This window comes from Narcine bancroftii, chromosome 5 (assembly GCF_036971445.1).
Source record: "Narcine bancroftii isolate sNarBan1 chromosome 5, sNarBan1.hap1, whole genome shotgun sequence".
NCBI classification, from domain to species: Eukaryota; Metazoa; Chordata; class Chondrichthyes; order Torpediniformes; family Narcinidae; genus Narcine; species Narcine bancroftii.
In genome coordinates this window covers 235,576,758-235,604,353 of record NC_091473.1, presented here as the reverse complement: position 1 = coordinate 235,604,353, position 27,596 = coordinate 235,576,758, and the positions used below count along the sequence as shown (strand labels likewise).

At 40.5% G+C, this 27,596-nt stretch overlaps 1 protein-coding gene and 1 non-coding gene across 5 annotated transcripts in view; one reads left to right on the top strand and one right to left on the bottom strand.

The window, feature by feature from the left end:
• The window catches only part of itpr3 (inositol 1,4,5-trisphosphate receptor, type 3), a 263,225-nt gene that overhangs the window by 170,469 nt on the left and 65,160 nt on the right, over positions 1-27,596 (top strand). For all 4 annotated transcript variants that reach the window (XR_011358441.1, XM_069941706.1, XM_069941707.1 and 1 more), the window contains exons 29-39: positions 1,801-1,923; positions 3,054-3,254; positions 3,427-3,678; positions 4,652-4,777; positions 9,429-9,554; positions 11,854-11,974; positions 12,699-12,880; positions 16,680-16,828; positions 24,698-24,806; positions 25,915-26,005; positions 27,407-27,582. Coding sequence is in view for 3 of the 4 variants with exons in the window: in XM_069941706.1 (XP_069797807.1) it covers positions 1,801-1,923; positions 3,054-3,254; positions 3,427-3,678; positions 4,652-4,777; positions 9,429-9,554; positions 11,854-11,974; positions 12,699-12,880; positions 16,680-16,828; positions 24,698-24,806; positions 25,915-26,005; positions 27,407-27,582 (1,656 nt within the window). In the remaining variant the exon portion in view is untranslated. The remainder of the gene's footprint in view (positions 1-1,800; positions 1,924-3,053; positions 3,255-3,426; positions 3,679-4,651; positions 4,778-9,428; positions 9,555-11,853; positions 11,975-12,698; positions 12,881-16,679; positions 16,829-24,697; positions 24,807-25,914; positions 26,006-27,406; positions 27,583-27,596) is intronic.
• LOC138765565 (U2 spliceosomal RNA) lies at positions 23,720-23,907 on the bottom strand. Its single transcript, XR_011358566.1, has one exon. It is a non-coding gene; the product is annotated as a U2 spliceosomal RNA (small nuclear RNA).

Sequence of the window (27,596 nt, the reverse complement as noted above, 5' to 3'; positions counted from 1 at the left end):
TGAGCCGCCTTCATGATTGTATCTTCATTGAGGCCCTAGGACAGATCCTCAGTGATGTTGAAGTTCTTGACCCTCTCCACTGCTTGATGAGGACTGATTTGTGTTCTGCTGATGTCCTCCTGAAGTCCACAGTCAGCTCCTTGGTTTTGCTAGTGTTGAGTGCAGGGTTGCTGTTGGGACACCTGTCAATGAGCTGTTTTATCTCCCTCACGTACACTTCCTCATTACCTTCTGTGATTCTGCTGATGACAAATTTGGTGAATTTAAATTTGGGCCTAGCCACACAGTCATGGGTATAAAGTGAGTTGAAGAGTGGCTAAGCACACATCCTTGTGGTGCACCTGTGTTGGAGCTTGTTGACCAGCACTCAGTGAATGATGATTTTGAAAGCTGAACTGTAGTCAGTGAAGAATAGCTGGATGTATGTGCTGCTGTTGTCTAGGTGATGCAAAACGGAGTGGAGGTCCAGCGATATTATTGCAGCTACTATGGAGCAATGTATTCATGTCCTAAACTTTCCATCAAATATGTAAAAAGTTAAAATTACTTATTTTTAGATGAATATTGAACATTCTTCAGTTTGGAAGTTACTCAGATTGATAATGACAGCACTCTGAATCGATCCAGTAATCCCCAACAGACAAAAAAAAACATGTCAGAATTGATGAAATTCACATTTCATGGTTGCTCAATCTCAGAATCAGAATGTATTGTTATGAAATTCTGTGTTTTGCTCCTCCATCATAGTGAAAAAATTCATATTATAACCGTCTTACAACATTACTATTAATTAAAAAATTTGAAATAGTAGAGCACAAAAAGTAAGGAGTGATTATTCAGGAATATGCTGGCAGCGGGGATGAAGCTGTCCTTGTGCCGCTGAGTGCTCGGCTTTAGGCTCCTGTACCTTTTCCTTGATGGTAGCAGAGTGAAGAGGGCTCATTTCCTTGAGACTGCTCCCTTTGCTTCAGGCCAGATAATAAGGGCCAATGAATGTCCTGAACAACATAATTGTGTCATATAGATCTTAATGCATCTGCATCTATTTGTTGAAATCATCTCAAACATGCTTCCACTTCATTTCCACAACTTTCTCAGTAGCAGGTAGAAATGCTTGTAAACAAGAAACCGATGCAGGAAATGCTTACTGGTTAGGCAGCATCTGTGGAGCATTCCCCCCCCCCCCAAACTGATGTTGCTTTGCCTGCTGAGTATTGTTTTTACTTCAGATTTACAGAAGTTGAAGTTTTTGCTTTTCATCCTTGGCATGTGTGCTTTCTCACCCAAGTTGCTGCAGTGAATAACTGATGCATTGTGTTTCAAAGTATCAACATCTTTCTCTAGCATCACAGTCTCAGAATAAAAGGATATTCTTTTAGAAGAAAGATGAAGAGAAATTTTTTTCACCCAGAAGGTTGTGAATCTGAGGAATTCATTGCTGCAGAGGCCATCACTGGGTTATTGATTAATAAGAGTGTCAAGGGTATAGGGAGAAGGCAGGAGAATGCAGTTGCAAGGAAAAGTACATCAGCTATGATTCAAATGTGGAGCAGGCATGACAGGAGGCTATATGATCTAATTCTGCTCCAATGTCTTACGGCCTTGTATTAAAATGATGTCACAATATGAAAATTAAAGGAGCACATCAATGTAATGCATATTATTTATGTATCTTCTGGATACTTTATTTAACGTAGAGGATCAATAGCTTTGAATAACACCTCATGAAGATAAATTAGTAGGCTTTTCCTGACATAATGTCTTTTTTGGAAAATGAATGAACCTTGTATTTTATTGCAGAATGATGTCAAAATGTGTGAGATTTTGAAGTATACACACCAATTCCTTCAAAAGTTCTGTGCTGGAAGTCCTGAGAATCAAACTCTGCTTTACAAGCACCTGAAACTATTCTTGACTCCTGGAGTAAGTAATCTTCTGTTCACGAGGTCACATAGGGTTGTAATTAATCACTATTCAAAGCTTAACCTTCCAGACCTAAAGTCTCTTTGTAAACTTGCATTAGCAGCATTTTGTAAAAGAATATCAACTGGAATTCCCTGTCACATCATGTTGGTAGGATTTTAAAATCGAACACAAAATGCAAGCCATATTTGGCATTTTTTTAAAAAAGTTCCAAAAATATAAGCAGCTATTTATTTTAGATTTGTTATATCTCCGGTATTTTGCTTATGGTAGAATTTCAAGCTTGCCAGACTTTCTTGCACAGTGAAGCTCTTGAGGTCCACTGTAAATCTATCATCCAGAATTTTGGTTTTGTTTTGACATCTGGCTAGATCTGGATTTCTCATCAGAACAGCCGCAGAGAGCACTGACAGTTGGGAACTGGGTAGCAATCTGAATTGACAGTAGATTGACCATCAAGGGGATTCATGGGTAAAATTATTAACTACTTGTATGTTACTGTGATCAACAGTTGAGCTTAATTTTGAACTTGTGCCTGACGGAAAAATTGACTCTGATGCATCTGCTTCAACTTGGACCTCTAATATGCGTTCTCCTGCCTGTCATTAATTTGGCCTTGCATTGTTCGGCTTTATCCTCAAAATTCTTCATTCCCCCAAAATCTAAACATTTGAATTTACACCACAATTCAGTCATTTCAGAGAAGAGAATTCCAGGCAGCGGTGAAAATTCCAAAGGCGGATGAGGTTATGAATTTTTCCAGAAACTCAGAAGAAATTTGGATAATTAGACCCTGGGAAAGGAAAGGACAAGATATAGTTTCAAACCTCCATTGGTTCTCCTGAAACATCTGGTCCAGACCATTCCCCTTTATCTGACACTGACTGGCCTGATTTTGTTTCAATTTGTGTTCAAAGAATATTTGGACAGATGTATGGAAATGAACGGCTCAGAATGCAGGCAAATGAGACCAGCTTGAATGCCAACTTGGTGGCATGGCCAAATTGGACTGGAGGATTTATTGCATGCTCTTCTCTTGAAGACATCTTCTTCTATTGTTGTGTAATGTGGCAGGAGGTGTGTACATTGCGTCTTTCAAATAGAAGTGATCTGTTTCATTCTTGCTTCAGCTCTTGGAGACGGAGACCATGCAGCACATCTTCCTGAACAACTATCAGCTGTGCTCTGAGATAAGTGAAACAGTCTTGCAGCACTTTGTACACTGTTCAGCCACCCATGGCCGCCACGTGAAGTATCTTGACTTCCTACACACCATTATAAAAGCTGAGGGGAAATATGTGAAAAAGTGTCAAGACATGGTGATGACGGAGGTAAAAACAATTCAGCACTCAAAATCAAGTTTATTGTCATCTGATTGCACAAGTATAACCTGATGATGACCGATAGCCTTGCCCGCTTCAGCTTTATTTGTGCAGTATTTGACTGTTAGTCATTCTAACTTTTAATATCTAACATTTTGATTGACTTGTTTTATGTCAATAGCTGACCAGTGCAGGAGATGATGTTGTTGTGTTCTACAATGACAAGGCCTCTTTTTCAACCATGTTGGAAATGATGAATGCAGCCAGAGATGGTGTGGAAGAAAACAGCCCTCTTGCATATCATATCTCCCTGGTGGAGTTGCTTGCAGCCTGTGCTGAGGGCAAGAATGTTTACACTGAAATCAAATGTACCTCCCTGCTGCCTTTGGAGGACATTGTGCGAGTAGTCACTCATGAGGACTGCATAACAGAGGTATTGCTGTTTCTGCATTCTTCAGAATTCATGAGGAAATAATTCCCATTCTAATTTTGTGTCTCTTTTATAAATCAAACAGATTGAACCAGAGCAAGAATGAGGAAATTCAAGACGAATAAATATGAAAGGTATTTATTTTGTAACTTGTATAAACATATGAACATATGTTTATGCAAGCTACAAAGTAAAAGCCCTTAAAAATCAGGACAGAATTAGAGTAAAACAAAATATAGTAAAACATCTCGTGTCCACCACCTATGGGGATTGGTAGATTTTTTTTCAGATGCTTGAGATTGCTTGTAACGTGATAGGCAAACTAACCACAGGGGGGGGGTGCCAATTTTAAACTTGTATTTTTTACCTATTTATTTTCCGCAATTTTATTTTGCTGGTTCCTTGAATTCCTGATAACAGGGATTTTAGTGCATAATCGGATCCATTCCAGTGTTATTGTGGATTTGACCTCAAGTTGGTGCAACCATGAACCTGGGTTGAGCAACTGAATCAGGAGGCAAACAAATGAGATTTTATGAATGTGGGCAAACAGCATAAAGTTAGATATTGTCTTGGGTTATGTGTTTTTCCATATATTAGTCATGCCTTTTTTAAATGCTACGCCTCCTTAAATATTTAACATAACTTATTTTGAGTATGCATATTGACATAGCAGTGATGAACATATGTGCATGTGTTTTGCACTCCCAATGATTCTGCATCAGCAGCAGAAAGCCAATGAGAGGGAAATGTGTTTAATGAAGATTACTGGTCAGGATTTATGGGGAACTACTGCTATTTCCTTCTGTCAGAGGCTTCAATTTATCATATACTAACACAGAATTTCCAAACATTCCCAAAGTGGAGAAAGAATCGCCTAGAGGGAAAGATCCAATGGATTTTTTAAAAACTGAGAATGAAAACAGGATACTATCTATTCCATTTACAGCTGTGTGTTTATATTTCTATGTGTTAGGTGAAAATAGCCTATGTCAGTTTTGTGAATCATTGCTATGTGGACACAGAAGTGGAAATGAAGGAGATTTACACCAGCAACCATATCTGGAAACTTTTTGAGAATTTCATTGTAGATATAGCACAGGTAGGTGAAAGACGGGCTATGCTGAAAACCCATTGAAACATGTCACCTGAGGAAGGTCGAATGTGGTATTGCTTAGGGACATGCTGAAACAGAAGGATCTGAGGCTTTTGCCTTGGAGAGTTGTGTTAATCGGACAATTCGTTGACCCAGATGACGTGGACTTGGCTCCAAGCAGTTTCACGAACCTTGCTATCTAATTGAGCTGAAGGATTCCTGCCTGTAATCATCCCACAATGTGAGCAATAGCTGGCCCTCAGCCACTGGGAGCTGAGCTCTGACTGAACCATCCTGAAGGCCATTTGACCTTTAACATGGAACATAGAGCAGTGCAGCCCAGGAGCAGGTCCCTCGGCCCCCAATGCGGAACGCAATACCAAATTAAACGAAACTTTGCTGCTTGCACATATGTTCTCAGGTGTCCACCTTGTGCTCACAAAGACATTTTCACTGTTTGCAAAAATTAGAATGATTGAAATGAATTGAAGTAATAAAAATTATGAAACAAAAATAAAGTATTACAAAAAATAATTATAAAGCAACTCCTCCCAGACACTCAAGTCCGCTGAATCTAAGTGTAGTATGAAAAGTGAACCATGTGGCTTTGTTAGTGAAGATTGGAGCTTGGAAACTGCCATAGTTGTGAAGAGTTTCTGCAGCCAAAATCCCATCCACTTAACAATGAATATGATGTAGCTTATTTTCATAGAATAATAAAATAGTAGATTAATTAAATTTTATGCTTTCATAGAACCGTAGAACATTACAGCACAGAAAGAGGCCCCCTTGCCCCTTCTAGTCTGCGCTGAGCCATTGTTTTTTGCCTAGTCCCACTGACCTGTACCCAGTCCATAGCTCTCTAAACTTCTCCCATCCATGAATCTGAATTCTTCTTAAATGTTCAAATTGAGGCCTCATTTACCACCTCAATTGGCAGCTTGTTTCACATTCCCACCACACTCTGTGTGAAGAAGTTTCCCCTCATGTTCCTCCTAAACATTTCCCATTTCACTCTTAATCTATGTCTTCTGATTTGTATCTTGCCTGCCCTCAGTGGAGAAAAGCCTATCTACATTTATTCTGTCTATCCCCCTCACAATTTTAAATACCTCTGTCAAATCTCCCCTCATTCTAATATGGTCCAGGGAATAAAGTCCTGACCTGTTTAGCCTTTCCCTGTAACTCAGTTCTGAAGTCTGGGCAACATCCTAGTAAATCTTCTTTGCCCTCTTTCTATCTTACTGATAGCTTTCCTGTAGTTAGGTGACCAAAACTGCACTCAATACTCCAAATTTGGCCTCATCAATGTCTTATACAACTTTACCATTAACATCCTGACTCTTGTATTCAGTACTTTGATTTATGAAGGCCAATATGCCAAATGTTCTCTTTACACCCTATCCACCACTTTCAGGAAATTATGTATCTGTATTTCAAGGTCCTTCTGTTCTACTGCACTCCTCAGTGCTCTACCATTCACTGTGTATGTCCTTTCTTGGCTTGTTCTTCCAAAATGCAACAGCTCACACGTGTCTGCATTAAATTCCATCTGCCATCTTCCATTTTCAGCCTTTTATTTCAGCTGGTCCACAGCTAAAAATATTCTTTGCTATCCACATCGCCTCCAATCTTGCTGATCCAATTCACCACATTATCATCCAGATCATTGATATAGATAACAAACAACAATGGTCCCAGCACCATTCCCTGAGGCACACCACTAGTCACAGGCCTCCAGTCTGAGAAACAATCATCCACCACTACTCTCTGGCTTCTCCCATCCAGCCATTATCGAATCCATTTCACTACTTCACCATGAATACCTAGCGTCTGAACCTTCCTGTTTAACCTCCCATGTGGGACCTTGCCAAAGGCCTTACTAAACTCCATGTAGGCAACATTAACAGCCTTTCCTTCATCAACTTTCCTGGTAACCTCCTCAAAAACTCAACAAGATTGGTTAAACAGAACCGACCATGCACAAAACCATATTGACTATCCCTGATATGGCTATCCAAATAATTGTATATCCGATTTCTTAGAACATCTTCCAATAATTTATCTAATACTGGACTCAACATTTTAAACAGTAACATAATCCTCCGGCACCACACCCATGGCTAAGGAGATTTTAAATATTTTTTCCAGAGCCCCTGCAATTTCTACTCTAGCCTCCCTCAAAGTCCAAGGGAATATCTTGTCAGGCCCTGAGATTAATTCACCCCCTTATTTACTTTAAGACAGCAACCATTTATTTCTCTTAACTCAATGTAGGTTCTATAACCTCACCTCATTGCCCATTTCCTGAGTGAATACTGATGAGAAAAGTAAAATATATTTAAGATCTCCCCCATCTCTTCTGGCTCCATACAAAGCCAACTACTCTGATCTTCAAGGGGACCAATTTTCTACTGAATTTTCCCCTACACCTACTTTTGTCACCTGTCCTGTCTCATTCCCTAAAAGGAGATACAGTATTGCATTCTCTCTAATTGGTACCTTAATATATGGATTTAGAAAACTTTGCTGAACACATTTGATAAACTCCAAGCAATCCAACCATTTGCAGTATGGGAGTGCCAGTCAATATGCGGAAAATTAAGATCCCCTACTATCACCACCTTATGTTTTATTTGTTTGCAGCTGTCTGCTATCTCTCTACAGATTTGCTCCTCCAATTCTCAGTGACCATTGTGTGGTCTATAATTCAATCCTATGAGTAGTCATACCTTTCCTGTTCCTCAGCTCCATCCATATAGTCTTAGTAGATGAGCCCTCTGGTCTGTACTGCCTGAGCGCAATTGTGATATTTTCCCTGACAAACAATGCAGTGCTACTCCTACCCCTTTCATAACTCATCACACCCCAACCCCCACCCCTGCCATACTGGTTCGATCGTGCCAAACCAATAGAAGCCTGGAATACTGAGCTGCCAACCAAATGGCCACAGTGTCATAATTCCACATGCCCGAGCACACTCTATAAGCTCATCTGCCTTTCCTACAATATTCCTTGCGTTGTAATAGATGCCCTTTAGACAATTTCCTCCACGTACAACCCATTGACTTCTAATGGTGCATGTAATTTTCACGTCATTTCTTTTCCCTTCTCTATTCCTCTATTTGATCTGGTGCACATCCCCTGCAAATTTACTTTAAACCCACCGAAGCAGCACGAGCAAACCTTCCTGTAAGGATATTAGTCCCCCTCCAGTTTAGATGCAAACAGTCCCGTTGGAACCTTCCCTGAAAGAGAGCCTAAGATCCAGAAACCTGAAGCCCTCCCTCCTGCTCCATGTCTTTAACCATTTGTTAAGCTGCATCATGCTCCTATTTATAGCCTCACTTGTACGAGGCACAGGTAGCAATCCTGAGATCACATCCCTATCCTGTCCTTCAAACTACCGTCAAACTCCCTGAACTCTCCTTGCAGGTCATCCTCATCTTATCTGCCCACATCATTGGTCTCTATATGGACCAGAATATCTGAACTGCTCCTGAGAATGCCATGAACTTGATCTGAGATATCTCAGACCCTGGCATCAGGGAGTAACATACCATCTGAGATACTCAATCTCTTCCACAGAACCTTTTATCTGTCCCCCTAACTACGGAATCCCCTATTGCTGCAGCTCGCCTCTTCTCCCTTCTCTTCTTAGCCAGAAAATCAGATGCTGTGCCAGAGTCCTAATGGCTTGTCCCTCCCAACAGTATCCAAAATGATATGCTTGTAATTGAGGGGAATGGTCACAGGTGTGCCCTGCACTGCCAGCCTATTCCCTTTTCTTCTCCTGACTGTCACCCATCGACCCTCCTCCTGCATCCTTGGTGTGATAGTGCCCTGCAACTCTTTTCTATCACCTCTTCTGCCTCCTGAGTTCATCTAACTCGAGCTCCATTTCCTTAACTCAGCTTGTCAGGAGCTGTAGCTGGATGCACTTCTTGCTAATGAAGTCATCAGGGATACTGCTGGCTTCCTTGTCGACCTACATTCTGCATGAGGAGCATTCCCCTACCTTGGCTGCCATTCCCACTGTTTATGACCAGAACAAAGTACGTATCGTGTAAAACCTGCCCTTACCTGTGCCGACCTGCTGAATCCTTTTTGTTCCTTGAAAAGGGTGACCCTTTCACTTCAACTCCTCTATCCCTCGCCTCTTATCTTGAGACAAAGCCTTACCACTCTGATTCAGCCCACTCTGGAGATGACCATTCCGTCGATGAAGTTACTTTTTAAAAAAAAAATGTTGAACCCTCAGCCAAAACCATTCTTGTAAGAACTTTTGATAAATTTGAACCTCAATCTAGCAAATTTGCTCATTTGTATGAAGGTTATATAAGATTTAGTAACTTGGAGAGATTAACTGCTGAAATATATCACTGCATTATAGCTTGTTTGAATTTTTGAGAACAAATCTGACATTTTATGTATTACATTTCTTCAATTATTTAACTTTTCATTTCAAATTCTGTGAATAAAAAAAAATTATGATTACATTTAGAAGCCTTCAGCAAGCCAGTGCTGTTGTTTAGTTATAACACATGAAAATTCTTATAAATGATGATAAATAAAGGATAATTAGTCATTATTTGTCAGGTATTTAATCATTTTAATTGTACTCCATTTAATGCAACTGATCTTTCAATTGTACAAGGTTTGCAATAAAAGAGAAAAAAGGCTTTCAGATCCCACTCTTGAGAAATATGTGGTGAATGTTGTCATGGACACCATGAGTGCCTTCTTTGGTTCTCCATTTTCTGAGAACAGCACATCACTGCAGGTAATTCACTGGGAAATTTTCATCATTAATTGTTAAGCAAAACACATTTTCACTCTACAGAACATTTCTATCTTCTGCACCAGGAATTTCTCTCAATTGATGATCAGGATAGGATTGGAATTTTGGTGGGATTGTGGTTTGAATCCCAGCATGGATGTAAATTGTTCAATAAGCTTGATAAGCAAGATACAAAAATAACAGGAAAGTGGACTTTGAAGTAAAGATTTCATCAAGCTTTTGTACTCAATGAAGTAGTGTCTGTATGTTGCAAGCCTCTTTCAAAATTCAATTCTATTGACTTCAATGGAAATGAATTTCAGAAGTGCAAGATGTTCTTGGACAAGATCTCACTGGCCTTTTCCAAAGGTCCTGAACAGAATGATCGGCATTTAGCCATTTACTTAGATGCATGTGTTGTCAAGCATTGAAGATCAGGATTTAGTGACAGATTTAGGAAGGGTGAATCTGTTGATTTGCTCCACTGTGGAACCCTATGTTTAGAATAGGAGCGAGATCAGACTCCATTAGTTTCAAGGGAGGAATGTAGGGCATTAGATTAGGAGACAAATGAGACGCTAAGATACCTTCTAATGTTATTTTGGAGGAGTTTAATGTCTTACAATTCATTTTACACATAATTGCAAGGCTGGTGAATTTTTTGGCTGTCCATATTTTTTAGGAGCTTTTCATTGGTATAATTTCCTGTCTGTACCATCAAAGTCCCTGCCACCATCCAGAATACCTGGCTGGATACCTTGGGTCAACTGATGTCCCTCGTCTTCAGGTCAACAGGAGATTTCCTGTTACGTTGTGTGGTTAGAGCAGTGGTTTTCAAACTGCCTCCCTCAACTCACCTTAACCAATCCCTCTGCCATAAGTGCTCTGTGATAGGTAAGGGATTGCTTAAGGTGGTATTTGAGTGGAAAGAAAAAAGTTTGAACACCACATTTAATTGTATCTAATGGGCACATGATGTGCACAATTTCATAACTCCAAAGAAATAGCCCAATGACAATTTTTCAGGCAAAATATTTCAGTAACAATTGGGTCTAAAGCAGTGATTCTCAACCTTGCCTTCCCACTCACATATCACCTTAAGCAATCCCTTACTTATCACAGAGCACCGATGGCATAGGGATTGTTTAAGGTGGAATGTGGGTTTAGGAGGGCAGTTTGAAAACTGGTGGGTTAGAACATGTGTCCAATGATAGATTTCACCCTCCTGTGTCTTCATGGCCAGAACCAATACTCTGCCCAAGAGGATGGACGGACAACTAAGAATTGTCAAAATAATACTGTGTAGCAGCTAGTAAAAAGAGTCTTGCTTTGGGTAATGATATGTGAATTGCTCCACTGCAAGATTCCAGCACTATCAACTTGTGGTCTGGATGCCATGATTAAGAACTCTGTGGAGGAGAAGTGATTATAGTCACAGACCAGGTCAGTCGGCATCCAAGCCAAAGGACTCTTGCTCCCTCTGAGCCTCTGTTGTTCCTTCTAAGGTGGAAAGGAGTAAAGGCAGCTGGATTCAGGGCAACTCAGGCTGCTGGACAAGACAGGTTCGTCAACTTGAGTGCCTTGCGTCAGGCTGCAGGTAGCAATGGTCTCCGATGGCTTTCAGGAATCCGAACCAGAGGTGCAGGAGACATGATGACATTGACAGCACCCCACATTTCCCCCTCCCCCCAACCTTCGCTGAACAACATGCAGGAGCAAGTAATGGTGGCTATGACTGCGGCCACGGTGTTTACCAGAGGCAGCTACATCAGTGCACGATTATCAACCACGCACACTCTGTGTAGGGAATCTTTTTTTCTTCTGTTTTGACAAAATGGTGCAGGATGTGTCAATTCTTTGTTTGCTCTTCGTGTACCAGGTAAAGCTTTTCACTGCATCTAGATACAGATGACAAAAATAAATCAAATTTAATCTTTCCACTCTCCTATCTCAGGAGATTAATCAAAATTTCCCTTGAAACGAAATAGGCTGAGTGCCCAAAGCTACTGTTAGCTTTTTGCAAATTTTCTTCTGAGCAAATTATCAGGAACAATTTTGTACAGTGAAGAAAGTGGAATCATTTAAATTATTGCTTCTCAAATGTATTTCCTCTTTGCATTGTGTGTGAGCTGCACAATTTGAATGCTAGTATATGGTACTTAATGTGATACCTCATGCCAGGATTCACCCACCAAATAATTATATTAATAGTTGTCCCCATTCTCATTCTTAATGTTGACGAACACAAAACAGCTTTGCCCATTTTAACCTCTGTGTATTGATTATCCGTCTTGTCTTGCAGATGCACCAGTCCATTATTGTGCAACTGTTGCAGTCCACATGCCGGCTTCTCGATTGCTCATGGCTACAACAGCTTCAGAAGCTTTCTGTGGAAAACTGTATTAGGACACTAGCTATAATGGGTAAGATGAAGGACTTTTCCCATTAAAGATCAGAAGTTAACGTGAATGGGAGCACACAGCCGATAAATGGCACAGCAACTGTTGATGGAAAAGGAGCCCTTTTCCATCCTGGATATTGAAATGTGTCCTTCGAGGCAAGGGCACTGTTTTACTCTGGTTTTATTGTGCTTTCCTTCCCTTGCTTTGCCAAAGTGAACCTTAATTTTGATTTTTGAAGTCAGTGAAGGGGGGTTAATTCAGCTTGGATTTGTCACCTTTCGGTACACTGGCTCATTTTTAAAATCAGGTGGAATGTAAAAGAAACACGCACCTTCCATTCCTCCCCTGAAGTCCCTTGTCTTCACAGGCAAAGCCAGGAGAGTTCATCAGCTTTATTAAAAAAATGGAAGTTCTGAAATGACATAACCAGCGATTAAAGTCTAGCACCAACCAGAATGTCAACAACGGCAGGTATCATTCTGCAGAAATCCACACTAAACTAGTTGCAGTTTATTTTATTCATAAATTGGATTATGAGGGTATTATATTTGTTTTTAGTGTTGAGTTATTTATTGGGTCCTACGCAAGTCGGTTGTGTTGGTTGAATATATGTATTCAAATTGACTACAGATTTCATGGACATAGGAGTGCTTTGGAGACTATGAAAACCAGTCTCTGGAGAAGGTCACCCAACTTTTCAAGTCCGTTACAGAAGCCACTCTAATGCTGTGGTTTTTCATTTCAGCAAAGCATCGTTCAATACACCTTCCAATGGACCTGAATGCCCAGGCTGGCAATTTGTTAAATGATCAATCACTGACATCTCCGAGAAATGCTCCAAACTTCAAGGCAAGCCTTCGAACTTTCCCCCGTGCTGGAGGCACACAGCAGCAGTGGGACTACAAAAATATCATTGAAAAGCTACAGGTATGCTGCTTATCCTTTCATGTATGTAAAAAAAAAAAAGAATGGGCTAGACATGCAGCCTCATTGAAATTCAAATAAAACCTTGCTTTGTGGTAAGAATCTGTTCCCAAATGCAATGTTGCAATGTGAGAATTTGTTTAGATTGGGGATGTGTCTGTCTGTGCGCCACCAATCACCTCTGAAAGGTTAAAATCTTTGACAAGGATTGTTAATTTAAAAAAAATTTCCCCAACAAGGGCTGATGCTGGGTGAGGTTCTAAGGCAAATAGGCATTCTGGGAAAATTATCCCTTTTATGCATCTATATAGTTGCATCAAATCTAAGACAGCACAGTTTTTGCTGAATTAAAGATTATATGAACTGGAATTGTAACTTAGCTCGATAATCCCAATTTTCAAACTACTTTTTTTTAACCAAAAATAGACTTTATTCACAAAAAATTATCTGCAAATGGAAAAGAAATTGTTCAAAATCTCTTCCCATTCTTAGTTTAATATCCATACATTTCCATCACTGTACATTGTTACATTCATTTCTATTTACATCATTGCCACCCCTGTGGCATCTTGTCGTTACTCCCTGCTCCGTTGTTTGAGGGGTTTCCCCTCAGTCTTAGCCGGTAATGAAAGGTCTCTCGATTGTGGTCATGACCCACTGAGTCTCACATTTCTGCACCAAGCCTCAATGCGTCCCTCAGCGCATTCTCCTGCAGCCCGGAATTTGCCAGGTAGCATTCCTACACGGACATCTATGTGCTGGAAGAACTCAAGTTTCAAGCAGACCTAAGTGCTGAGTTGATGATATTCTAGAGGTCCAGGATGTCAGACTGTGTTTGCACCTCCAGGAACAGCCTGAAAATCAGAGAGTCCTCCGTCAAGGTTCAAGGAGTGCGTCTACAAAGGTTCCTTTTATTGTCACGTAATAATACATTAAAAAATGTAGCATACATGATAAAATTTGCCTGCTGTAAGGGAGACAAAGACAAGCCATTAGCATTGCCTGGTGCCCCTTACATCTGTGGATTCACCTCCAGTGCTCCTCTTCGATTAATCAGCAAGTCGAGCTCCAGATCCAAACCTCTGATACTTATTCAAAAGCCTTCAGCTCTTCAGGACCCCTTCTAGCTCTGAGAATCCTCTCAAACTACTATCTCAATGCTGGGCCTACTTCATTTGCCTTGCTTTCCACAGATCCCACCATCTTTCTCCAATACCTGAGTCCCCCACACCTGAGTGGTGACGTTTGGTATCCACTTCTGCAGGGAGAGTTTTCACCTCCAATTAATTTCCCAGTCTATATCTCTGCAGGCCAATCCTTTCTTGGCAGATTAAATAAAATGACTTTGAGTTTATTTTTTTAACATTTCTGATAACTTTTTAATTTGAAAACAAACAGAACAGATTTCAATTTTATTGTCAGAGTACATACATGGCATTACATAAAACCCTGAGATTCTTTTTCCTTCAGTCAAGGCAGAATACCACTTATTGGTAGTGCAAAAAAAAAAACTGCATGCAGCGAACACATATAAACAAATAAGTGTAAACAGATATTTAAATCTAAACAAACTGACTGCAATTCAGAGAGAAATTTAAAAAGAATCAATCAAGTGCAAAAGAGTCCTTAATTGAGATGCCGTTTGAGTTTGTTGTTGAGGAGACTGGTAATGGAGCTGTTCGTGAACCTGGAGGTGCAAGTCTTGTGTTACCTATACCCCTTTCCTGAGGGTAGCAGCGAGAATAGAGCATATGCTGTGTGATGTGCTTCCTCAATGATTGCTATTTCTCTCTGATGGTAGGGTTCCCTGTAGGTGTTCTCAATGGAGTGGGTGGGGGGGGGGGGTGGTTTGCCTGTGATGTCCTAGGCTGTGCCCCCATTTTGGAGGACTTTATGCTCAAGGGTATTGATATCCCCATACCAGGCCTTGATACAGCTGGTCAGCGCACTTTCCACCATATGTAGAAATTTGCCAGGATTTCAGATGACGTACTAAACCTCCACAAACTCCTGAGGAAGTAGAGGTGCTGACGTACTTTCTTCATGATGCCATTAGTGTGTTGGGTCCAGGAAAGATCCTTGGAAATAGTGACTTCCAAGAACTTGGATTTGCTCACCCTCTTCACCTCTGTTCCCCCAATGATCACCGGATCATGTACATCTGGTTTTCCCTTCCTGAATATGAAAATGACTAATCTACAACATCCTATGGTTCTTTCCAATCCTCTTCTTTTGGGCTAATATAGCAGGCAAATATAATTGAAGCAAATTCTAGACCCATTTTCTCCATGAGGAGAGCCGATAAATTTGTAAACTGTAGAAGTCCAAAGATCCAGATGCCAGAAATCTGTTCTACCCAAAAATCCGCACGTTTCAAAACCTCTCAAACTTCAAATTTAGTGGGCTTTTGTGTTCATGCGTGCATGTGAAAGCGCCACAGATTCACAGTGGCATTTTCTTTTTTCTCTAAAACTGCTTGTTTTAATAAATGAAGTATGCTGTATTTACTAATGGAAAAAAAATCAAAATTTTCCGGTTCATTTCTTCTTTATTTCTCCTTAAATTTGAATTTTAAAAATAATGCCTGAAAGTCCAAAAATCTAACTGATCCAATCCCCGAGCTGATTAGATTTACAGACTTCTAGTGTATAAACTATTTTCTGTGAATCAGCTCATTTGCTGTCAGATCATCTCATGGAACTATTTATCGGATATGTCACACAGCACAGAAACAAGCCCTATTGACCAACCACATCCATGCCGGCTGTTAAGTTTGTTTATTACCATCTGACTGAATGTATCCAACCAGATGAAACAGCATTTCTCCGGACCATGATGCACACACATATAATACACACAGCATGTTATACCCAAAAAATGTAATATGAAAGAAATATGTGTGAATATTTCAGAATAATTTACTTGTTTCATTGATACGAGACCCAAGGATACCATTCACCATTCTCATAGTCTGTGGGGAGAAGTTATTTCCCAGCCTGGCAGTTTTCATTTTGGTGCATTGACCATACCACACAATGATACAGCAACTCTAGATACTCTCAGTTGTGCTTCTGTTAAATGTTGTCAAGGGATCTGGGAGCCATGCCTCCTCAACCTCACTATTGAAATGTAGGGACTACTGCACCTTCCTGACTAATGATGAGGTGTTGTGTGTCCAGGATCAGTCATCCATTATAGGCTAGGTCTTTGCTATTCAACTATCTGTCCAGATGCATTTTAAACTTTGAAATACTATCTGCCTCCACCATCTCCTTTGACAATTCATTCCAGCCATGCCCCTCTCCCTATGTGGAAAGCTTGACTTGAAGATCTTCTTTTAAATTTTCTCATCTTTAAGTCTCAAACTCTGGACTTTTCTCTCTGGGATGAGAATATTTTGACTATCCTATCTATGCCCATTAAAGTTTTAGAAACCTTGGTAATGTTATCTCTCAGCCTCCTACAGACACTCATCCTCATTATTCTTTCCCCTAGTCTGACGGCCCTCCATTCCGGGCAATATCCTGGTAAATCTTTTCAGCCCTCTATTGCTGCCACATCCATCCTGCTGGGAGGTGACCTGAACTGTGTACTCAAGTGCAGCCTCATGATTGTCTTATACAACTCCAACATCCCAACCCTTGTACTTATGTTTTTCTTGCTACATTGCAGGTAATTGTTTAAAACTCATGAACAACTGGACTCTGTACTTGGTTTGCTGAGTGGCGCCTGTATGATGGAGGCACTTGGGTCTTCAGTTTGTTTCCGGTTCTGATACTCATCCCTGTTTGAACTTCTGCAGGACATCATTGCAACTCTGGAAGATCGGCTACAGCCATTGGTGGAGGCTGAGCTCTCTGTTCTTGTTGATGTCATGCATAAGCCAGAGCTGCTGTTCATGGAAGGAACAGAAGCTAGGGAGCGGTGTGAAAGTGGAAAGTTTATCTTTAAGTAAGTACTTGGGAATGGGGTTGACACTTGAAAAAAAAGCAGAATAAAGCTGTCTTGAAATGTGATAATACACCAATTCATGAAGTAAGGCCGAGTGAAAAAGATATTCAATTTCTACTGAGTGCAATGCTAACACCAAATAGCGCGATGTTATTATAGTGCCATTGACCTGAGTTTGAATCTGGTGCTGTCTGTAAGGAGCTTGTATGCTCTCCCCTTGTTGACATGTGCTTTCTCTCAGTGCTCCTGTTCCTCCCACCCTCTAAAACATAATGGTTTGTAGATTAATTGGGCTTATGGGCTGACAGGGCCTGTTACTCCATTGTAATTGTAAAAAAAAAAGACACTGGAAATGTACATTACTCTAATTGTCTTACCAAAAAATAAGAAAGTACTTCTTCAAAATTAATTGGCATTTTTCATGCAGATAATATGCTGTCAATGGACTAGGTAATTTTCTTGCCACCTTGAAGTTAAAAAAAGCATAAATAAAGAGGTTACATTAAAATCAAAACAGAATATGATTTTGAGAGATTTGAGAATGCATCTGGTCCTCAAAAAGGCAGCCAACAGCACAAAGGACCTCCATTGCTCTGGACATAATCTTTTCTCGCAGCTGTCATCGAGCAGAAGGTACAGAAGTTTTGAACTTCCTCATTTAATGAAAGAGTAGTCCCAACTTCACTTCTGACTGTCTGACCTCCTGTTGTGGCTCATGTTTCTTCAAATAAGAGTAGGTATATCCTGTCTGTCCCTCCCCATTTAAGTCTAATGTTTCAAATTCACTTTCCAGATCAATCCTTAGAACCTTTAATTCCACCTAAAGATCCATTTCAGCTTTGATACTTTATGACCAAGAGCACAGTTGCATGTGCTTCAGGGTCCCAGAGTTCTACAAGAATTAGAACTCTCGAGATAGATTCTCAATTCATCCAAGTGAATTTCTCCCTCACCTCATAGAAAATAGAACATTACAGCACATTACAGAACATTACTTCACCCTCGATGTGAAGTCCTATATATTCCAAATTAAAAAAAAATACACTAAACCTTTCCTACACCGTAACCCCTCTATTTTTCTTTCATCCATATGCAGACTCTTAAATGCCCCTAATATTTCAGCCTCCAACGTCACCCCTGATAAGGCATTCCAGTTACCCACAGCTCTGTGTTTAAAATACTCACCCCTGATATCTCACCTAAACGTTCCTCCCTTCACTTTGTACTGATGTCCTCTGGTGTTTGCTTATTCCCCCTGGGAAAAATGCTATGGTTGTCTACCTTATCTATGCCTCTCAGAATCTTGTAGACTTCTATTAATTCATCTCTTGTCCTTCTTTGCTTTGAAGAGAAAAGTCCTAGCTCTGCTAATCTTGCCTCATCAGACATTTTCCAATCCATGCAACATCCTGGTAAATCTCCTTTGCACTCTCTCTATAGTTTCCACATCTTTCCTACCTCGTTCTTACTTTTCGGCCCCCTCATATTGACACTGACCCAGGTTGGAACCTCCCCCCTTGAATAAAATATCCTCATTCCATCCACTCTCTCATATGTCCAAGCCTGCTCACAACTATACATTATTCAATGAGACCAACTCCCCTCCTAAACTCCAGAGAGCATAAACAATTCAGAATACATTTGAGGCCTTTATTTTCAACGCAGTTTACTCGGGAAAGGAACAGCAAGATTTCACAATAATTCTTAAATGGCCATTTAATTTGGTGGTTAATTTTGGTTCAGTGGAAAATAGAGAGAGAGAGAAAAAATAAGCCTCACAGTTCCAAGGAATATGGATAATGTTTACAAAGAGTTTGCACATTCTAACCTATGACCTTAGAACACTATAGCACAGGCTGTTTGTCCCATTTAGTCCATGCCAAACTATTTTTCAGTCTAGTCCCATAATGCTGCACCTGGAGCAAAGCTCTTCATACTCTTCCCATCCATGTACCCATCCAAATATCTCTTAAATGTTAAAATCGAAGACATATCCGCCACTTCTACTGGCAGCTCGTTTCACACTCACCATCCTCTGAATCAAGAAGTTCCCCCAAATATTCCCCTGAAGCATTTCACCTTTTACCCTTAACCAGTGTCTTCTCATTTGTAGCTCACCCGACCTCAGTGCAAAAAGCCTGCTTGTATTTATTCTATCTATATCTCTCATAATTTTGTATACCTTTATCAAATTCCCCCTCCTTCTCCAACATTCAACACCCTCAGCAGGTACTATGAGAGGTACATGATCACCAGATGTTCCAGGTCAGGGGAGCAGACTGGGACATGACTGTGACGTTTGTGCACCATGATGAATTGTTGATGACACGAGCGCCACCTTCCTTGGTTTTACCTGATGCCGGGGTCTGGTCAGTGTGTTGGAGGGTATAGTCCTTGGGTTGCAGCACCGTGTCTGGAATATCTGCATTTAGTCATTTTTCTGTAAAGCACATCACACAGCATTCCCAGATGTCTCTCTGATGTTCAAGTCTGGCTTGGAGTTCATCAAGTTTGCTCTCCAAGGATTGTATATTGGCCAGGAGGACGGCAGGGAGTGGAAGCCTCAGGGCCCGGCATCTCAGCTTAAACTGTAGCACATGGTTGGGTCTTCTTTATGTTGGTCCACTGCTGGTAGTTCCCATGGTGTTTATATGGTCCATATAGTGTCCCTTTAAATCTCCCAGGATGTTTAAATGTACTAAGTGTCTGCTGTTTGTGACTCCCGTGAAGTTTAGATGGCCTGATTGCTGGCTGTTTAAACTCCCGTGGTGTTGAACGTGCCTGAGCACCGTCTGTTTAAAGGCTCCGCAGTCCAATGGAGACTGCCGATTCTTTCAATTCCAAGGTCTGCCAAAGATCTTAGGACATCCTTATATGGTTCTGGTTCTGAGGTTGAATTTTAATAGTTCTGAATGGGAATATTTGAAAATCCCTGTCAGAGCTGCATGCACTGTAAGGCTCCATTTTGGACTACTTTGCAGCTGATAAGGTAACAGGTTTTTGCCAAAGTGACTAAGCATTGAATGAAAAATAAAGTGGTGGAATTAGACTCTGTTCCAATAATCAAACTCAGTTTGTCAGCTATAAACTTGCATCTAGTAACTCATTTTAACATGACCATTATTTTATGTAATAAAATATCATGCCTTTCAATTCCCAAGTATAATTGTATGCAAAAGTGTATAAGTACTTGAAACAACCATCTTCTAAACATTGCTTATATTAGATGAATAAATTTAGTAAAGGAGTTGTTGGAATATACCAAATTTAAAAAAAAAATCCAATCCATTGCTTTGCTGCTCAAATAGTACAAAATGATTCTTTATTGTGTAGCCAAATGTACTTTATGTGAAACTAAATGGATTGTGCAGTATAAATCAGGATTTTGAGTATTGCAATTTTTTTCTGGGTGGTGCTGTTTGATTTTTGTTTCCAGAATCACAATTTTTTGTCATGAACAGAAATTTGGAGTTTTGTGGCTGCATCACAGGCCGATGTTCATATTATAACCATCTTACAACATTAATGGCTTTAAAATAAAAGCAGTGCGCAAAAAGTAAGGCAGTGTCTTGGGTTCATTGATCATTCAGGAATCTGATGGCAGCGGGAAGAAAGCTGTCCTTGTGCCATTGAGTGCTCGTCTTTAGGCTCCTATACCTTTTTCCTGTTGGTAGCAGAGTGAAGAGGGTGTTTCTGGGTGGTGGGAGTCTTTGAGGATAGAGCCTGCTTATTTTTTTAAGACACAGCCTCATAGATGTCCTTGATGGAGTGAAGTCGCAGGCCGCGTTAACAATCCTCAATTTTTTTTTTGTCCTGAGATTTGGCACTTCCATACCAGGCAATGATGCAACTAGCCAGAATGCTCTCCATGGTACACCTGCTTTAATCTCCAAAACAAGGCATTTTGGTGATAGAGGAAGGAAAACAGAGTCTCTTATCTCTAGTGTTCACAATTTTCTGCAACATTACAGAGCCTGGTTATGAAGTTTCAATGAGGAGAATGAAGTAGACAGATTTGTGTTTTTTGTCATCTGATTGCACAAGTACAACTCGACAAAACAACATTCTCCAGTCCTCAGTGTAAAGTACGCAGGCACACAACCAGACTTAACACATGTATAGACAACAATACACATGCAGGACAAGTTGTCATATAAATAAATAAATATTGATTCATGAATTGGAAAGTCTTGAATGGTTAGTATGAACAGTTCCTTTGGTTGTTCAGGATTCTCACTGCCCATGGGAAGAATCTGTTCCTCAGCTTAGTGGTGCTGGCTCTGATGCTCTTGTATCTCTTTCCGACAAGAGCAGCTGAAAGATCCTGTGTGTAGGGTGGAAGGGGTCCTTCAGGTAACGATCCTGATAGATCACATTGATTTGGTGGGGGGGTGGGGGGAGGAAGCAAGACTCCAGTGATCTTCTCTGCCACTCTTATGGTCCTGTGGATTGACCGCCAAGCAGTTCTCTGCAGCAACCTCACTCGCCAGCCAAGATGGTCTCGAAAGAGCTCCTACAAAAGATTGACATGCTAGTGGCCAACAGAAGTGTAGTCACTGTTGCCCCTTCCTGACAAGTGAGCAGAGAGATGTGTGTCGACGATAGGTCACTTGTTAAGTGACCTCCAAGGAACTTGGCGCTCTCCACTACCGTTATTGATGTGTAGTGGAGAGTGGTCATCCCTGGTCCTCCTGAAGTCTACGATCATCTCCTTCGTCTCATCATTATTGAGGCTTAGGTTGTTACTCTTGCACCACAGATTTTCTCTTCTCTGCAGTGCGACTCATTGTTGTTGCTGGTGAGGCCAATGACTGTTGTGTCATCTGCAGACCTGATGACACTGTTGGAGCTGGACCTAGCGACGCAATTGTGAGTTCATAGAGTGAGCAGGAGCAGCTGAGCACCCAGCCCGGAGATGCGCTGGTACTCGACGATCTGCTACTGACTAGGACAGATTGTGGTCTTTGCGTTAGAAAGTCCAGAACCCAGTTACAGAGAGGGGTGTTGGATCCCAGCAAGGGCAGCTTCTCCTCTAGCCTCTGGGGAATGATCATATTCAACACTGAGTTGAAGTGAATGAACAGCAGCCTCCCATATGAGGCTTTGTTCTCCTGTGGGTCCTGGTCTCACCATTGATGCTACAAATAGCACCCTCAAAATGTTTTTGTCTGGTGGATCTTTAGTGGAAATTAGCTGCTATATTTACCTGTATGACAGCAGTCCTATTCCAATGTTATAAAATGTCATGAGATATAAATAGCATTACTAAGAAAATTCTTCAGTTTACATATTAATAGGCTACTCACTGCTCCTGCTGTCACAGCCTGCTGCTGTCAATCACTAGGACACTGAGAGAGAACCTCCTTTGGAGATGACTTTGTTGTGTTGCATCGTAAAAATTCTCAATTATTAAGACATAGGAAGATGTTTAAAATAGTTGGATAACTATAATCAATGTCATGGGGTGATTATCATCTCTGCCATTGGCAAAGTTCTTTTTATGAATGGTTTCACAGTTAGAAATAATGCAACAGCTTGGACTTTTGCTTGGCAAAGGCTGGACTGTTGTGTGGCAGGTAATATTTGGGTCAATGACTTCCTAACTGGAGAAATCCTAACCGCTTTTTTTGATTTTCAGTGAAACAAATATTGTGTCGAGGGTGAATGGCACACCTCTTGGCCCTTTAAAGTTTTCTCACCTTCTTTAAGGTTAAAGTCAGCGGTGTGGTAGAATACATACCAAAGAAGCTACAGTCACATTGAGGAAAAATAAGTACAAGAACAGCGTAATTAACTTGATTATCATCCTGACAAATAGTTTAAATATTCAATCTATAATATGGCCACATTATGGATGTAGACTGTATCAACTCAGATTTTTTTAGGTATAATTATTCTCTCTTTAATCTCTACCATCTGGAAGCATACACATCAGAATTAGATTAAATTCAACTTCATTGTCATTGTGCCAGTAAAATAAAAAGCCAATGAAATATAACTAGCGTCCAACCAGAAGTTGGAAAGAAGTAGTGCTATATCCAAATAACTACAGGTACATGCAAATAAAATCAAGTGCATTCAGCAAGCAAAAATTTACAAAAGTATTGACAGTAAGTGCAGAACCACTCGGTGCTGTGATTTAAGGTTCGGGGGGGTGGGGAAGCTCTTCTTAAGTCTGCTGGTCGAGAGCAGAGGCTCCTGTCGCGCCTACTGGATGGGAGAAGAGTAAAAAGTCCATAATTTTTGGGTGTGATGCATCCTTGATGGTGCTCCTCACCCTGCCCAGACAGTGATGCTGACAGATGTTCTCAATGATGGGCCATTGAATGCCAATAATCCGCTGGGCAGTTTTCACTACCCACTAAAGTGCTTTACGGTCCAATCCAAGACATGCCAAACCACACTGAGATGCTCTCAATGAGGTAAAAATCCTGGGACAGAGGTATACTTTCTTTATGCTCCCTAGAAAATAAAGACACAGTTGTGCCTTTTGATCAGAATGAAGGAGTTCAGGGATCAGGTGAGATCATCAGAAATGTGGACGCCAAGGAACTTAAAGCTTGATACACGTTCCACCACAACCCCAAGTGGGCAGGTGCTGGAATTCATCCCCATAGGCCATTTCATCCTCCCCTCAGATCAGGCCAACCACCATGGTGTCATTTGCGAATTTGTTTATGGAATTAGAACCCTATACATGAACGCAGTCGTAGGTGAAAAGGGAATACAGGAGAGGGTTCAGCACTCGGCCCGGGGGGATACCAGTGTTCAAAGTGAGAATGGAAAAGAAGAGATTGCCTCACTTCGCAGATTGGGGTCTGTTAGTCAGAAAGTCCAAGGTCAAATTACAGAGGGATGAGCTGATACCAAGCTGGCAAAGTTTTGCAATCAGTTTGGTGGGCATCTCAGTATTAAATGCCAAACTAAAGTCAATGGACAGCATTCTGACATAAGAGTTTATCTTTTTTTTAAAAAATTTTTATCTTTTCTTTTTGGTCCCTAGATAAGGGACGTATCAGATATTAAACTGATAAGAACAGATACTACACTTGATCTTAGCCAAAAGGCCGAGAAGCGATCCTGACATAAGAGTTGAGAGCTGTCCAAGTGGGTCAAGGCAGAGTGAAGTGCCATGGGAATGACATCCTCAGTTGACCTGTTGATACGATAGGCAGGGTGATTGGCAAGCAGAATTTCAAATGTGATTAAAACCAGTCTCTCAAAGCACTTTGCCATGAAGGGGGTGAGCACAACTGGACAGAAACCATTAAGACTTGTGGCGGTGGGACGCTTCAGCACTGGCACGATGGTGGCAATCTTGAAGCTCATGGGAACAGCTGCCTGGGCCAGGGTGAGATGGAAAATTTTTCAGAATATGTTCCCAGTTTGGAATTAATCTGTGAATCGTAGTGGCTCACCACAGGATTCAGCGTCCTGTTTGAGTGCAACTAGTGGTCACAATCTTAACTGAATTCTTGAAGAAAATATGGTTTTTTTTAAACTTCTTTTACAACTTCAAAGACTTGATAACCATGTTAAAAGTCTATATTGAAATGAGTTTGAGCGGAGGTTATTGGCACCTCAGTGTAGAAGATCACAATTATGTGGTGCATTATCATGCCTGGTATTGGAAGTATTCACAACTCATGTAAAATAAACTTTATCAAGTTTCCCCCAAGGGCATTCGTCTCTGTGACAAATGCCTCTGTATTAAAATAATTGCTTCCACTGTAATGCCAATGTCGCTTGCAAGTTCTGTATGCAACTTCATGAGGAATCAGGCATCGTTTCAGCACTCTGTGGCCAAGGTGGAAGGGAATACTGCCAACATTTTAGTCCTAAAATCACATTGATCTCTTTATTTCTCAGGCTAATTGAACACACTAAGGACCTCATGTTAACAGAAGAAAAACTCTGCATCAAAGTTCTCCGCATCCTTCAAGAAATGTTGGTCAAAAAGAGCAGCTATGGTGATCGGGTAAAAGCAAAAATATATATCTGTGCACCTCTTGTTGCTTATACAGAGTTAAGAAAAAAAAAAGGCCACATTTCAGGATCAGAAATTCTTTGTCATGACCAATGCAAACATTTGTATGAATAAAAATAGTGCAAGAAAAAGTCAAAGGAAGTGTCTATGGTTCAATGTTCATTCGGATGATGGAGGGGAAGAAGCTCTCCTTGTGCCGCTGAGTGCTCATCTTCAGGCTCCTGTCCCTTTTTCCTGATGATAGCAGAATGAAGAGGGCATGTCCTGGGTGGTGGGGTCTGAGGATAGAGGCTGCTTTCTTGAGACAAGACCTCCTCGTAGATGGAGTGAAGACTGGTGCCCATGATGTCGCAGGCCGAGTTAACCCTCTGGGGATTTTATCTTGCCTGAGCATTGGCACCTCTTAACCAGACAGTGATGCAACCAGCCAGAATGCTGTCCATGGTACACCTGTAGAAGTTTTCAAGAGTAATTGGTGACATAATGAAACTCCTCGCAAGGTATAACTTGGGTTATTAAAAATGTGAAGTGGTGGTGACCTTAAGCAGACATGTATATTGATAAAGAATCGGAGTTAGCATTCATGTCCAATTTTAGATGAAGATCCCCAAACCAGAAACATTAATAGTTTCTCTTTACACACATGCTGGCTATTCTGATGTCTTTCCAGCATTTTTATCATTTTATTTCATCTTTCCAACATCTGGAATTTGAATTTTTAAATTGTTATGCAAACAGTTGTTTGAAGACCAATATGCATTTTGACACTAAATCAGGCTGGAAAATGAATGACATGCAAGATCAGCCCTGGGAGAAGGAGCTTCCTGCTTTTTTTTTGGTCTTGTCATGGGGCGTACTTGCATGAAGAATTCATGTCCTGAAATTTTAGGAATAAAGAACTAAAATTGTTCTTCAGTTAAGCCATTTGGTTCTTGGGTTTGCATCGAAAGATGTTTCAGCTCATCAACAAGCACTCTTGACAGAACTCTTGAGTTTAACCTTTCCAAATTAAAGGAAGTGACAGTTAAGGTGACACATTTATAAATGTTTGAACTCTTAACTTCAGTGCTGATCTTATGTTATTTTCTTTCCCCCACAGGGAAATAATTTGAGAAAATCACTTCTGAGCAGCTACCTTTATAACAAGAAGTCAAACTCAAAAAATGATTCCAGCGATCTTTGCTTTGCAGGTATTAACATAACAACCAGTCAAGTTGAACCTCTTACTGTGATTCTACTGTAGTGAATTCTTAGATACCTTTCACAAAAGGGCCATGTCCATAGATTGACTAGGGCTTGACTCTCCAGGCTATGGTTGTCTCTGTGTGTAGCGATGGGCCACCAGCCACAGAAATAAGTAGGAGCAAAGGAGAAACAACAAAGAAGCGTTGGGGTCATTTTTGACTGCATATTTGGGTATTTAAAAAAAAACATTCAAAAGTGGCCACACTAAGTCAAGGTTACTCAGAAAGTTGGTTCTGCATCACAGAAAAAAGAAGGTTAACCCACAGTTGAATGCTAGTAAACAAAAAGGGAGTATTGTCTCACAAAGCACTTTGGTAGAAATTCTACATAGTTATGTATGTTAGCCAATTGGGGCTCTCCTATGCTTGTGCAATTGTAGAAAGTCTATTTTATATTCTCGTGTAATATTAATACCAAATTTATATTTTAAAACAAAAACATGGTTTAAAAACAACCACTACATCAAATATTTGTTTAATCTACATATTAATTGATATAAATGGGTTGAAATTCATTCTTACCACTAACTCCAAACTGGTGACCTGTCATTTATGTCCCTCCTCACAATTGAGAATGATTAATTCCAGTGCAGTTCCTGATGGTGGATATGTGGAAAACAACCACCAATTAGTCAACGTTTTTGGAGCCTTCCATTCTTAACATTTGTGGACCAGGGATTTGCACAGATTAGTCAGTTGAGATAAAGATGTATTATCGATGTTTTGGACTCGGGTCTTTACATCTTTACCTCCTATGGACACTGCAAGACTGGTTGACTTCCTCCAGCATTTCTGTGCATTTTTAGTACAATCACAGCATCCGCGGACATTTCTGTTTCCACTCAATGTGGAACTTCTGTTTCCGGATGAGAACAATATAGTCTGCTAGAAGTTGAGTAGAATTGGAACCTTGAAGCTTGGGTTAGCCTTGGTGAGAACACTGATGTTGCATCATTGATCTTGCTTGGGGCCTTGCAGAAAGCAAGCAGCAGAACTGGTTGGATTTCTCCTGGACTTTGAAGTGTCTGGTGTTGGAGATCCTTGGCTTTGAGGTGCATGCAGATATAAAGTGCAGATATGCCGCTCTACTGACCACACAGAAGCCTGGGAGGAGAGAAAAAAACAGAGATTAATAGTCTCATTCCTATTTAGCACAAATTATTTTCTGCAATTCAACCATAGCTGTATTAAATAGCACTTCATTACTTTATTTTCCAAATGAAAATGCCATTTTACATTTATGTTTCTGGATCATTTATAAAGATTATTTGCTGTTGCATAACTTTGTATTTTTAATTTTCATACATTTACTGAAAATATTAAGATTTAATTTTATTCTTGTGCAAGATCCTGATAAGCCACAAGACTGGAGTTTAATAGTCCCTATCCAGTGTCGCCTTGATCGAGAAGGAGCTACAAAACTGGTTGCAGACCTCATCATAAACTCTAAGAGTGATAAGGTTTTCCAGGAGAGTGTTTTATTAGCCATTGCCTTACTAGATGGAGGAAACACAGAAATTCAGGTACTCAATAGTAT